Raw genomic sequence first — 13,417 nt, 5'->3', positions numbered from 1 at the left:
TTGCCCTCTACAACTACCTGAAAGGTGGTTGTAGCCAGGAAGGGGTTGGCCTCTTCTCCCAGGCAACCAGCACCAGAACAAGGGGACACAGTCTCAAGCTGCGCCAGGAGAGGTTTAGGCTCGAGGTGAGGAGGAAGTTCTTCACCGAGCGAGTCATTTGTCATTGGAACGGGTTGCCCAGGGAGGTGGTTGAGTCATCGACCCTGGAGGCGTTCAAGAGGAGATTGGACGTGGCACTTGGTGCCATGGTTTAGTCATGGGGTCTGTGGTGACAGGTTGGACTCGATGATCCTTGAGGTCCTTTCCAACCTTAGTTATACTGTGATACTGTGAATTAATAACCTCACTTTGCTGAACTGTTTTTTATAATAGGGGGAAATACTTAAGAGGGATTTAAGAAATTTTAAAACGAGCAAGCGCAGATTGAAATAAATATACTGAGAAGTTAGAAAAAGAACTGATTTTGGAGAAAGGTGAGAGATCCAACAAATGGGGAAGGTGTGAGGAATGATCTTTCAGTTAATCTAACAAACAGTTTGCTTTGGTCCTTAAGATGAAATTAATTAACAAGACTTAGATAAGAAAATTGGTGAATGCCTAGGGGATAATGGAACATTATATGAGATCCATGATCCAAAAGTAAATACCACAAAACTAAATGTTCTGAAAGTATTTTCAGGAATTGAGCACAGTATAGGTCTGATCTCTAAATCAAATCAAAGTAGATTAAACATTAGGGTCACTTGATGACTGCATAAAACCTTGAAGTGTAATGTTTAAAGTTGGTGAGATAGGTTAGTGGTGGAGTAGAGGATTTCTCAGTTCTTGATTACTTGCTACTTCTTGTTAGTGATGATGGAGGACAAGGTAAACAGAATCAGTGTTTCATGATTATGAAATGCAGTTGTTTTACCAGAGTAGCATCTTTCTTCCAGTGAGATGGAGAAAACGGATAGTTGGAAAAGGAAAGATAAACATTTTAATTAAGCACTGAGCTTTAATTTTTCTCTATTCTTGGTTATTCTTTTCTGTACTGACCAAAATGTGTACTCTTCGCTTATTGCTGTCAGTACATTTCAAGTGCATCCTTTTTTCTTTCCTGGTTCGGTTGCTGATCATCTGAGTTAGAGCTCAGTGCTGTAGCTCTTGAGGAGGAATTCACTTTGTTGATCTTTTTTACTATGCCTATGAGACATTTCTTCGCTCTGTACTTTTTCCCCTCATTCAGAACTAGATGTTTATTATAGCTAAAATGCAGCTGGATTAGTGAGAAACTTGTTCTGTTTATACTGAAGCATAAGAACTACCAATCATTGCTTCTGTCAGCACCATTTTGTTAGAAGTAATGAGCTTTCTTGATGAATTAGGAAAAGGCAAAAAAACCCCAAAATAGTAATGCAGTGAAGATGTGTGAGATGCAGTTAAGAGATCCAAGTGTAGTTTGGTAGTTTTAAGGCATTATCTTGTCTTTCTTCATACTGTCATTCAAGCTTAGTGAGAATTGCCTCATAAATTACGAAGTGTCACACCCATTAATTATTTAAAAAGAAATTTTAAGCAGAAGAATAGTAGAGCTAATGAAGCCCATCTTGATGTTGGTATCACAGTATAACTAAGGTTGGAAGAGACCTCGAGGATCATCAAATCCAACCTATGTGGTGGTTGCTTGGTTCCCTCTGCTCCATTTCTCTTCTTTATTCCCTATGTTTCTTTACTTTGCCTTAAACCTAGCTACTGTACATTTTCACTGGAGCTGTATATATTTGTGTGTGCTAGTTGGTCATACCACTACTGCCAGGCTGTACCACTCCTGCCGGGCTGCATGCCCAACTTTGCCTGAATTCTTTGCTGCCTTTCTTTGTTGTTCAGGGTAGGAACTAGTATGAGTGGCACTTATCTACCTAGTTATGAACGTCTGTAAAAATTTAAGAGAATCAGGTGGTTTTGAATCTTGTAAATTTTCATGTTTGGCAGAAAACAGTCACGGAGGCAAAAGTCTCTTAATATTCACAAAAGTGAATGTGAGAGAATAGGGGAACACATTGCTAAACTGGCTAAGGCTCATTGCCTCAGTTCCTCTGTTACTGTTACAAGACGCCTCTAATGAATCTTTGATAACTTAGATGTGCATTTTTAATGCTGTACTATTGTGGCATTATTTTGTGTTTAAAAGTCTATAGACACTGTAGGATGAAACTTTTCAAATGAAAAAGCATTTTTATTTTTTCTTCTACTTGTATTGACATTGTATAGCATGCTTTATGGGGCTTATTAGAATAGGCCTTCTGTAGGCTAAAATAGTCTCAGTTTTTGAACTTTGTTGGGTGGCATATCTAGCAGCTTAAAGAGAAGCTGGAGTAGACGGAGCTGCTGCAGTGCTAAATCTTAGAATAGCTCTAACCAAGGGTCTGTTGCTGTTAGAAAGCACAGCATTTTGAAGAATAAAATTGAAGTTTGTTAAGTTTGTTTCATAATGATGGCTTTAAAAAAAAAAAAAAGGAAAAGAAAGAAGTGGGTGCGGGCAGGGAAGCAGAGAGTAGCCCATATCTACAAGGGAGGAATCTTTTTTTGTGGCAAGAACATTTTGTAAAATCTGCATTCTTCTAATGTTTCATCAGTAATCACTTTGCAATTGTGTGTCAGCCTTGAGAAAAATAATTAAGAAAAATTACATGTCTGAAGTCCTGCTGCAATTATTTGTTTTGTTCTTAGCCTATAAGTAAGAAGAGCCTTTTGCAAGTGAACACAAGTGACATTTATCTGTTCTGAGATACTGTTTAAATGTGCTAATTTTGTTAATTGTTTTTTTCAGGGCTAAATATCACAAATTAAAATATGGCACAGAGTTGAATCAGGGAGATATGAAGCCACCAAACTATGATTCTGGTAAGGATTTATTAAAAATATGTTAATTACTGGCATAAAAGCTTAACTGTGGTTTGCATAAATGCTGAAATGATAGTGTTGATAAAATAAGTCACCTAATGTAAACAATAGGAATAAATATAATATGTAAAGACTCTATTTTACTCTTATTAAAAATATCTCCTAATGCCCTGAAACATTCTATTAGTAAGTTGTATGAGTTTAGATTTAGAAAGCCCCAAACATGAACTGGAGAGAATTTTTCTCAGTAATGTGTATGGATGTTTTGGAACAGGGAGCTACTGGACGTATAGCTAGAGAGTGATTTTACCTTTGAATTATTTTTCTGAATAAAATGTAAGTGGCAAAGGGCATTAAATGTGTAGTACATAATTTTTTTGTTCAATTACCTCAGTGGTATTTCAGGAGAAAAATAGTAAAAGTGCTTATTAACCATAAGTGAGAGTTTGAGAGTGGGAAATTCATTTACAAAATTCCAGTGATCATTGGGAAAGTACACAGCTAACTTCATCGCTGTGCTGTGAGGGGACAGTTTTTAACCTTGGTCTTTGAAAGCTGACTTTTTTTCTAGAAATTGCACTTCCTACTTCACATAAATAGTTTTAGGTACTGAACTTGAGGAATTAAGAATTTAAATTACTTCCTTTCATCCCTCTCTCTATCTTTCCATTCTTTCCTCACAAAAATAAAGAAAAGGGATACAGAACTCTGTTTATAGGTCATACCCATGAAAGGAGAAGTAATAGGTGATGGGTTTTGTGTCTCAGTTCCCTGAAGATCATACCACAGTTACAGAAGTAGAACCACCTGTCATAAAGGAAGACTACAGAAAGTATGCAGATCACAGATCTGTCACTTGGTTTGCGGAAGGGATGATCTGGTTTACTGCCATGGTTAATTCTTACTTTATTGGGTTCAAAGGGTCATTTTAGAAAACCTCAAACAAAAACTCCAGCCCCAGCACTTTGCTCGCTTTTTTTTTTTTTTTTGTCCAGGATGTGATGTAATTTTTGAGAGATTTTATTTCACATTATTATCAAAGTTATTTCTTTAACTGAAGAAATACTTTTGTTTGGTGTTAATAAGTGGAAGACCACAGTCTGTATCTGGACCATTAGAAAACTTTATCCTGATCATCCCAAGACCCTGGACAGCCTTGGTTTTTGTAATTTGTCAAGATGCAGCTATAGCATATTGCTCTAGTTTCCATCTGAGGAATGTAGTGCGAGGCCGGGCTTGCCCAGCAGAGCCATAGTAATTGCATTACTTCCACTAAATGTTAGTGGAATTAGCTTTGTTAAAATGTCATTATCCTGATTTATCCTATTGCATTCTATATATGTAGCTGTCAGAAATGTATGTTTTTGTTCTATATCAAATCTGGGGTGATTAAAGAAACAGTTAAAATAGAAATTTGATCATGCTCCTTTGTAGTTGCCTTTGATAAGTAATTGTAAGTCCATGTCTTTCCTTCCCCTGCCTCTGTTTTTTTTTGCCCAATCAGGAAAAAAATTGAAAGTATTCCTAGTAGTTCTTTCTGCTCTTTGCTCATAGTGGAGGTTCCTTCATTCTCATCTGTAAACTGCTGTTAATACTAGTGGTCATCTGTTTTGAGGAGACTTAAGCAAAAGTGGGTTCTTGCCTATAGATAAACTTCATAGTGCCTGTGGAAGGAGGGGTCTTGCTGTCAAAAGTGTTTTTCAGGCAAATGTACCTGAGTCATATTTTGATTAGTACAGACTGAGGTTTGGTAGTTGACCTCTGCTGTGTTAGAAAATCATTGTGCAATTGATTATTTCCCATGGTTGTTATTAAATGGATCTGCGAATTTCAGGTGAATAAAATTCATATGGCTTTCCTTGCATGTGAATTCTGGTTTGTCTTTGATAGCTTCATTGGGTGGGTGGTGTGGTGTTTTGTGTGTGGTGTTAATTCAGTTGCTTGAAGGTAAATGACTTCCCAGTGAGGGAAATAGCTTTCCTCACATAGCTTGTCATTACTCATAGGATTATACCACAGGTTTTTCTGGTTTTTAATTTTCATTTACATAAGAAGATTGTTCATCCTTCAGTGTTTGGACCACAAGAGTTTCAAGTTTTGCAGAGGCTTTCAGTGATAATAAACCAAGATCTTTTACCTTGGGAAGCCTATGTTTATACATTTCCTGGAGGAGGGGGAAAAACCCCACCATTATATAGTACGAAGCTATAGAGAAAATACATGTGTAGCTGTTGTTTGCTGGCATTCAGTTCAATTTCTCAGCACAATAGCCACTTTTTCTTTTTTTTTTTTTTTTTTTTGGTGGTGGATTTTCCTGGAATAGTACTGTTTGGATACAAATTTTTGGTTGTGGAAAATGTGGTAAACATTTTTCAACAGCTTTTCAGGTTAAAAATAAACCCAAAACAATCCCTATTTTTTTTTCCTTCCACAAAAGCCATACAAATATGAATGAGTTTAAAGTTGACTTGAGTAGGTCCATTGGTTTTATGTTGAAAGGTCAAATATTAAGAAAATTGTTTGCACAGGGAGCTGTAAATAGGTGTCATGCTGCAGTTGCATTTGATACTGATAGCAGTTGGAGATGTTTGCGTTTTCAGTCTTAAATTATAAGCAGCAATATAATATATTGGAACGTTAATGCTAAACTGTAACTCCAGATTGTCTATTTGATTATATGCCCTTAAAGGAAAAGGAGTAAGATGGGGCTTTTGGATGTGAGACAGAAGGGAATGCACTGATGACTAATGGAACTTGCTGTCATACAGTATGATGTACCTGACAGTCTTTATGTGTATGTATACTATAATTACCTGCTGTGTACTGTTTTCCTCTCTTAACTGGCACTTTGCAATTCTTTTTGTTTTGTTAACAAACCATTTAAACACAAATCATTCTTGTCTCTTGAAGCTGATGGGCATCTTTTTAAAGAGTAGGACAGGGCAAAAAATGTTCATAATTAAACAATCTTTTCCAGATGAAGGGAATGAGACAGAAATTCAACCACAACAGAACAGTCAGCTAATATGGAAACAAGGACGACAGCTGCTAAGACAGTAAGTATTGAAAAAAGAACTTGAATAATGAATTCAGGGGAAAGAATCTGGTAATGAAATGTCATGATAGAGCTTATTAGATTTTTAATTTATTTTTTTCTGTTACTTTTTCTTTCATTAAGAGCTAGCAGGCTTGGTTTAGTTTTGACTTGGAGATGCTGGGTTAATGGTGGGACTTGATAATCTTAAAGATCTTTTGCAGTAATTCTGTGATTCTATGAAGTTCATTCGGCTTCTGTTGTACTTTTCCTAGGTTTTTGAAAAATTTTAATATTTCAGAACTTCAGATGAGAAGCCTTGCCAAATCACAAACACCTAATCTTTGCTTTTCTTTCACTGCATATAATAAAACAATCTGCTGGGGAGAACAGTGGGTCATGACACTTCGTAATTCTTTTTGCAATTAAAAACCAACACACACAATTCTGTGAAGAGCTATGTAAAATAAAAATAACTGGTGTTGGGAAAGGGTAACTTGTATTTGAGCCTGATCAAGGTGCAGAAAAGACTAATACCCACACAGTCACACTAGAAGTTTTCTGATTCTCATTTCGTCTCAGTGAAGAAAATGTTGTTAATCTAAATTTAGTTTTAAAATTGTGGTCATAATGAGCTAATAAATTTCCAATGTATTTGATCACATTTTTGTGTGGTGGGGTTTTTTGCCTTAGTTGCAACCATTGTTTTAAATCAAAGGGGTCTGTAAAAGACCTCATCCAAGTGTCTCTATATTTTGTCATGCATTTGATTCTTTCCATATGCAGATAGATTCTAAGGTTTTCTAATCAGCTAGGAGAACTTTTGCTTTCTGTTCTCTTTTTGGGTTATTTTGCGGTATTACAGAGGATTAAATGAGAGAGAGTGAGTCAGTAAGAGGACAGTCTGGAGCTTATGTTAAAGGACCTTTTTCCAAGAAATTTTACAAAAGTTTAATTTGTCTGTTGGATAGCTTATACATGCTTTCCTTTTGCAAGAGTTCAAATCTTTGCATGTACGTTGAGTAAGTGTAAATAAAGCACTACAGATTTGGATCAGTGAGTTTTGAAGACACATCATTATTTCTCAGTGCAATTCATAATTAAGTGACATAGTACTGCATACAGAGAGCATATTATTGATGTTCTGTTTTGCATAGGTGTTTTGTTTGCTATATAAAAAGCAAACAATCACCATTTCTCTCCTAATGTGGCTTTGTGGAGGATATTGTTGAATAACTGAAGGAGAATGTTCTTGTATGAGAGGTGTGTGTCTTTGGTTTATAACGGCTGTTATTGTGAAATGGGATTTTCTCTATTTAGAGTTCTCTAGAACAGTGACCGTCTAATCAGTCCATCACTCCTGAGAAGACAGTAGTTCTAACTCCATAATCTGGAGAAAATGGCAGAGACCAATTTTAATTTTTCCCTGCCTTCTCTCCCCCCGCCTCCAAAGACTATACGGCATGTTGGTGAAATAGTTGACTTTAGATGCTGAGGCTTTTCATACAGGCTAGTGCAGAATTCTTGCTGCCTAGCCCTTATATACAAGGCAAATTAATGTTTTGCATATCTGTTGGAGAATAAGGAAAACACAAGACAAAGATTTTATCAGACCTAGTGTGTTGGAAATTATAACTCTTACCTGTAACTACAGCTACAGAGTCTGTTTTTATGCCCTCTGTTTTCTAGGCTTCTAATGATGCTTACATAAGGATAATATCTGATACTTATTGTGGGGCTTTATGTGTAGTTTCCATGTATTGAAAAATAAAATGACCATGTTGTACATGCAACTGTGGTGATTTTTTTTTTGTATGCTGGTTGTAAGTAGTTTTAATTGAAAGTGCTATTCCATCCATTTCAGTAAATGAATGAATAACGTATTGTATAACCTCTGACTGCTAGGCTTTTAGTTTTTTTGTTGGTTTTTTTTTTTCCCCTCAGTGCCTGTAGAGGCTGGTACTGCAAGAGACAATCCCTCTGCAGCTGGTACAGGATGACTTATAAGCATGTTTCATTAGCATCATACTTTGCCGAGCTAAAGGGTTGAAGATGAGTTTAAGGAGAAGTTTCTGTTTAGTATTTGGAATAAGTGAGCTGTGCATGGAAGATTAGCATGAATTCTGTTCCTGCAGGTATCTGCAAGAGGTGGGGTACACTGACACGATATTGGATGTGAAGTCAAAACGAGTGCGAGCTTTACTGGGCCTGTCAAGCGATGCTTCAGAGAAGGAAAACAGAAATCAAGAGCCAATGGTAAATGGCACAGAAGGCCAGATTAAAGAAAACGCAATGATCGGGTAAGCATCAGGACATCATTGTTGTCTTTCGACATAAGTGTGCTTAATGGTGTAGAACAAGTTTTTGTTAGATTGAGGGATTTTTTCCCTAGTTGGAGATCAAAGCAATTCTAACACATCATTTTACATTAAGCAAAAATGTGTGCAGGTAACTCTTAAGACTCACAGCTTAAAAGCACATTTTTTTATTTTTCAGTTGGATGGCAGCAAAAAGTCAAATCAAGCCTCTCTGAGATAGGATTGGTAGGTGGTTAGATGGCAGCGTTGCTTCAACTTAACAGTTTATTTGTATTGCCAGAACTGTTACTGTATCAATTACAGACTTTTCTCTTCTGATCTGCGCTGTTACGCGATAGTGTGTATGAGACAACAGGATTTTTTTAACCGGATCTGAAAAGAAAGGCACTTGTTACATTCTGAATCCTTAAAGTAGTTTGGGTTTGTTTTTCCACCAGTAGATATACATGTGTAAATGTGACTGAAATGTAAAATAGTAATTTCTGTCTTTTAATATTTCTAATACCCTGAAAAGTCAGTGGAGATGGAAAGCTTGTTGTGCTTACTTAAGCTTTTAAGTAATGTTGAAAACTTAAGAGGGTTTTTTCCATTTTGTGCTTTTTATCTTTATAGTGGTGGTATGTGTTTTTTAAAAATAAGCAACTAGCAACCAACCAACCAAAACCATAAATTATATCTGAAACCTAACTGTGGAGGCTTCACAAAAATGATCTGTTTGTTCTCGTTTAAGGTGTTTTAGCTGAAAAATTTGGAAAATGATGCAGAATTGTATGTCTGAACAATCCTTGAGGTAGCTGCTCCCCAGGAGTTTGTGCTGCATGAGCATGCACAACTTTCCTCGAAGATTCTCCATCTATTTTTTCCTTTCCTATACTGATGTGGCAAAAGTCAAGACCACCTTTGTTTCTAAGGGCTAATACTGTTGTATGACATATTCTGTCTTTTAAAAAGCATTTGTAAAATTTCACTATACCCAGCAGATAGCTGCAGCAACTTCAAGCCCACAGGTTACATAAGGGCTGAAGTTCCTTGTTATGCAATTAAACTTAATGCTGTGAGGTGGAAAATTTGAATGTATGAGAAAACCCACAAGCTACGAAAATATATTGTGCTGTTATGTAGTTGACAAGCCATGTCCTTCATGTGCAGCAGCTTTGTGTTTTTGATGAACAAGGAATGCTTGATAGATTACAATAACAATTTTAATCTGATTTCTAGTGAACTGGGTCACTTCTTAGGGGAAGTGGGTGAATAAAACTCCTCTTCTTACACTTCAAAATTAATTTAACTGTAGATAGTGTTATGTGTATTTATATTATAAATATAAGGTAGTTACCTGATGGCTGAAATGGTTGGACAGTGGATTTGATATAGCATTTTTTGGAGACATTTACATTTCTGGGTAGATCTGATATTAGGTTTAACACTTTGGGATATACCCTGTGGCTGAAGACACTCACTGATGAAGAATGAGAGCCCTTTGATTGTGGCTCAGCAAGTTGACAGCTGCAAGGCTGATCAGGCTGCACACTTTGAGAAACTCTTTTCATGTCACTTGTGATGCAGAAGATGGCAGACTGTGTGGAGCATTTTGGTACGTGATGTATGAGAAGTGATTCTGAGGTTTTTACGGTGGGATAATTTTCCAGGGATTTAGTTTTACATTGTTACATCAGTCTTAACAGGTAGTATTGAGAGTATGGATGTCTGCTGAGACCTTCCTCACAAAGAGGAAAAAGTTGGGATTTTACTGAAATTCTGTGGTCAGTCTGAGTACAGGACTAGCCTTTAATGCTTTGATTCTTCTAGGTCTTTCAAGTATGTTTTCAGACTATTTCTTTCAGTTTTCCATGCAGGAAGCATTCAGTGGATTTCTTTCTGGCTTGCACTTCCAGTTGTTCAGTAGCTTTTTCAGCTTGTGCTACTAGATACTGTAAAGTTAGACACTTCACTGTTCCTGTGGCACTGGACACCCCCTCTCAACTGCCTCATTGCTTGCCTTGGATTTCAAACTGCAGTTCTGAGGCACATGGGAAATAAGAAATTACAGAATTAACCAGATTGGAAAAGACCTGAGAGATCAAGTCCAACCTATTACCTAATACCTAACACCTTATGACAACTAAACCATGGCTCCAAGTGCCACATCCAATCCTTTTTTGAACACCTCCAGGGATGACGACTCCACCACCTCCCTGGGCAGCACATTCCAATGGCAAATTACTCTTTCTGTGAAGAACTTTCTCCTCACCTCGAGCCTAAGCTTCCCCTGGTGCAGCTTGAAACTCTGTCCTCTTGTTCTGGTGCTGATTGCCTGGGAGAAGAGACCAACCCCTATCTGGCTACGACATCCTTTCAGGGAGTTGTAGAGAGCAATAAGGTCTCCCCTAAGCCTCCGCTTCTCCAGGCTAAACAACCCTTCTCCTCATAGGGCTTGTGCTTGAGACTTCTCACCAGCCTTGTTGCCCTTCTCTGGACTTGTTCAAGAGTCTCAGTGTCCTTCTTAAATTGAGGTGCCCAGAACTGGACACAGTACTGAAGGTATGGCCTAACCAGTGCTAAGTACAGGGGCAGAATGACTTCCCTGCTCCTGCTGGCCACACTATTTCTGATACAGCCCAGGATGCCATTGGCCTTCTTGGCCACCTGGGGACAATGCTGGCTCATATTCAGCCGGCTGTCAATCAGTACCCTCAGGTCCCTTTATGCCTGGCTGCTCTCCAGCCACTTTGTGCACAGCCTGTAGCACTGCATGGGGTTGTTGTGGCTAAAGTGCATAACCTGGTGCTTGGACTTGCTAAATGTAATCCTATTGGACTCTGCCCATCTGTCCAGCCTGTCAAGGTCTCTCTGGAGAGCCCTCCTACCTTCCAACAGATCAACACCTGCCCCCCAACTTGGTGTGATCTGCAAACTCCTTAGTGGTGGACTCAATCCCTTCATCCAGATCATCAGTAAACATATTGAATAGGATGGGGCCCTGCACTGATCCCTGGGGGACACCACTAGTGGCTGCCAGCTGGATGTGGCACCATTCACTACCACACTCTGGGCTTGGCCCTCCAGCCAGTTCCTAACCCAGTGCAGAGTGCTGCTGTCCAAGCCACAAGCTGACAGCTTGGCCAGGAGTTTGCGGTCGGGGACGGTGTCAAAGGCCTTGCTGAGGTCCAGGTAGACTACATCCACAGCCTGTCCCACATCCACCAGGCAGGTACCTGATCATAAAAGGAGATCAGGTTGGTCTGTCAGGACCTGCCCTTTCTAAATCCATGCTGGCTGGGCCTGATCCCTTGGCCAGCCTGCAGGTGCACTGTGATTGCCCCCAGGATGATCTGCTCCATAATCTTTCCTGGCACTGAGGTCAGGCTGACAGGCCTGTAGTTTCCAGGTTTATCCATCCAGCTCTTCTTGTGGATGGGCATCACATTGGCCAGCTTCCAGTCATCCAGGACCATTCCAGTGAGCCAGGACTGGTGGTAAACGATGGAGAGCAGTTTGGCCAGCTCATCTGCCAGCTCTCTCAGTACCCTAGGATGGATCCCACCTTGTCCCATGGCCTTGTGAGTGTCTAAGTGGCTCAGGAAGTCTCTAACTGCTTCCTCCTGGATTTCAGGGGGATTATACTGCCCCCTGACCCCACCTACCAGTTCAGGAGGCCAGTTATCCTGAAGCCCTTCTGTCTTACTGTTAAAAATGGAAGCAAAGAAGGTATTTTGTACCTTAACCTTTTCCTCATCTTTAGTTACAATATTCCCCTACAAGTCCAATAAAGAGTGGAGGTTCTTGTTGTCCCTCTTTAGTGTTAGTATATTTATAGAAATGCTTTTTTTTGTCTTTCACAGAAGTGACCAGCTTAAGTTCTAACTGGACTTTTGCCTATCTAATTTTTCTCCTACATGATCTAACAACATCCTTAAACATATCATGAGTAGCCTCCCCCCCTTTCCAAAGGCAATATGCCCTCTTTTTTTCCCTTAATTCCTTCAAGAGCTGCTTGCCCATCCAGGCTAGTTGCCTTCCCCAGCAGCTCATCTTTCGGGGCATTGGGACAGCCTGTTCCTGTGCCTTCAAGTTCCTGTTTGAAGTAAGCCCAACCGTCCTGGACCCTTTAGTTCTTAAGGGCTGCTTAGATGTTTTTGATTAGCTTATACTTACCTGACTCATCTGTTGTGAGCATTACTTACTAAATGTTAATACTATTCAAAAAGAAGCTGGTTTATGCTGTTTTAGCATTGAATAATGAGTGAAGACTTAAGGCATGTGGATCCTTCTTCCTGATCACATTTGGAATTCTTAGAGTTTGAAAGCTTAGTTCAACGCTCTTCTACCCAGTTGACAGAACTGGGACAAACTTAGATGACTGGGCTAAATTCTATCCAACAGTCAAGAGAGAGGCACTCTGACACTATCTCACCAGTCAGTTGTCTCACTGGGAGAACAAAAAAGTTGGCAGCTCTTTCACAAACTTGATGGTATACCTAGCATGCATGTCAAATGTCAAGAACGTTGGGGCCACAACAAGCTGGTGTGGTTGGAAGGAGTGTAATGAACGAGTGCCTACAGTTTGGTAGTGCTAGAGGAGGAAAATTATAGTAGGAGATTGTAAGAACAAGAATCCATGTAAACCTTAGTGCCATTCAGGAAGGATAAGGACGCGTGTGTGCTGGTAACCAGGATGACCAAACACTGGGACAGTTGTAAACTGAATGCAGAAGGAACATGCTATGTTGTTGTAAGGATACAGAGAAAGTGTACATGAAAGCTTTGTTATCACTACAGAAGCCTGTGAACTGCATTTTAGCGAGTTTTGTGGTTCAAAACATTTGATGTATGTCTAACATTTACTAGCAAGTCTGAGGCTAGTGGTACTTTGGTTACATTTGAAGAGCAGAGTACTGGGCACAAATGTAATGCATAGAAGTTAATCTAGTCTAACAAGGAATACCTCAGTTAAAGTGAGAAAATGCAGCTCATAGAATGTTGGATTTGTTTGATCTTGGAAGAACTGCATAATATTGTGGACCCAGATGAGATTGTGGATTTCAAGTCTAATGCTTACATGGAAGGGAGGGTATGTGAAGTGGAGTACAAGGATTGAGTAAAGGGAAAGCTTGTGAGTAAGAAACAGTGAAGACAAATCAACAAGAGTTTGAAAAAAATGTGGGTGAATGTGATGAAG

The 13,417-nt window shown here is 39.0% G+C and overlaps 1 protein-coding gene across 4 annotated transcripts in view; it reads left to right on the top strand.

The window, feature by feature from the left end:
* The window catches only part of STRN (striatin), a 79,224-nt gene that overhangs the window by 19,044 nt on the left and 46,763 nt on the right, over positions 1-13,417 (top strand). For all 4 annotated transcript variants that reach the window (XM_068156193.1, XM_068156199.1, XM_068156208.1 and 1 more), the window contains exons 3-5: positions 2,813-2,886; positions 5,864-5,942; positions 8,056-8,220. In XM_068156193.1, the coding sequence (XP_068012294.1) occupies positions 2,813-2,886; positions 5,864-5,942; positions 8,056-8,220 (318 nt within the window). The remainder of the gene's footprint in view (positions 1-2,812; positions 2,887-5,863; positions 5,943-8,055; positions 8,221-13,417) is intronic.

This window comes from Melanerpes formicivorus, unplaced genomic scaffold, assembly GCF_026170545.1.
Source record: "Melanerpes formicivorus ecotype bairdi unplaced genomic scaffold, bMelFor1.0.p_v2 SCAF_2, whole genome shotgun sequence".
Taxonomy (NCBI): domain Eukaryota; kingdom Metazoa; phylum Chordata; class Aves; order Piciformes; family Picidae; genus Melanerpes; species Melanerpes formicivorus.
This window is presented reverse-complemented; position numbering and strand designations above follow the sequence as displayed.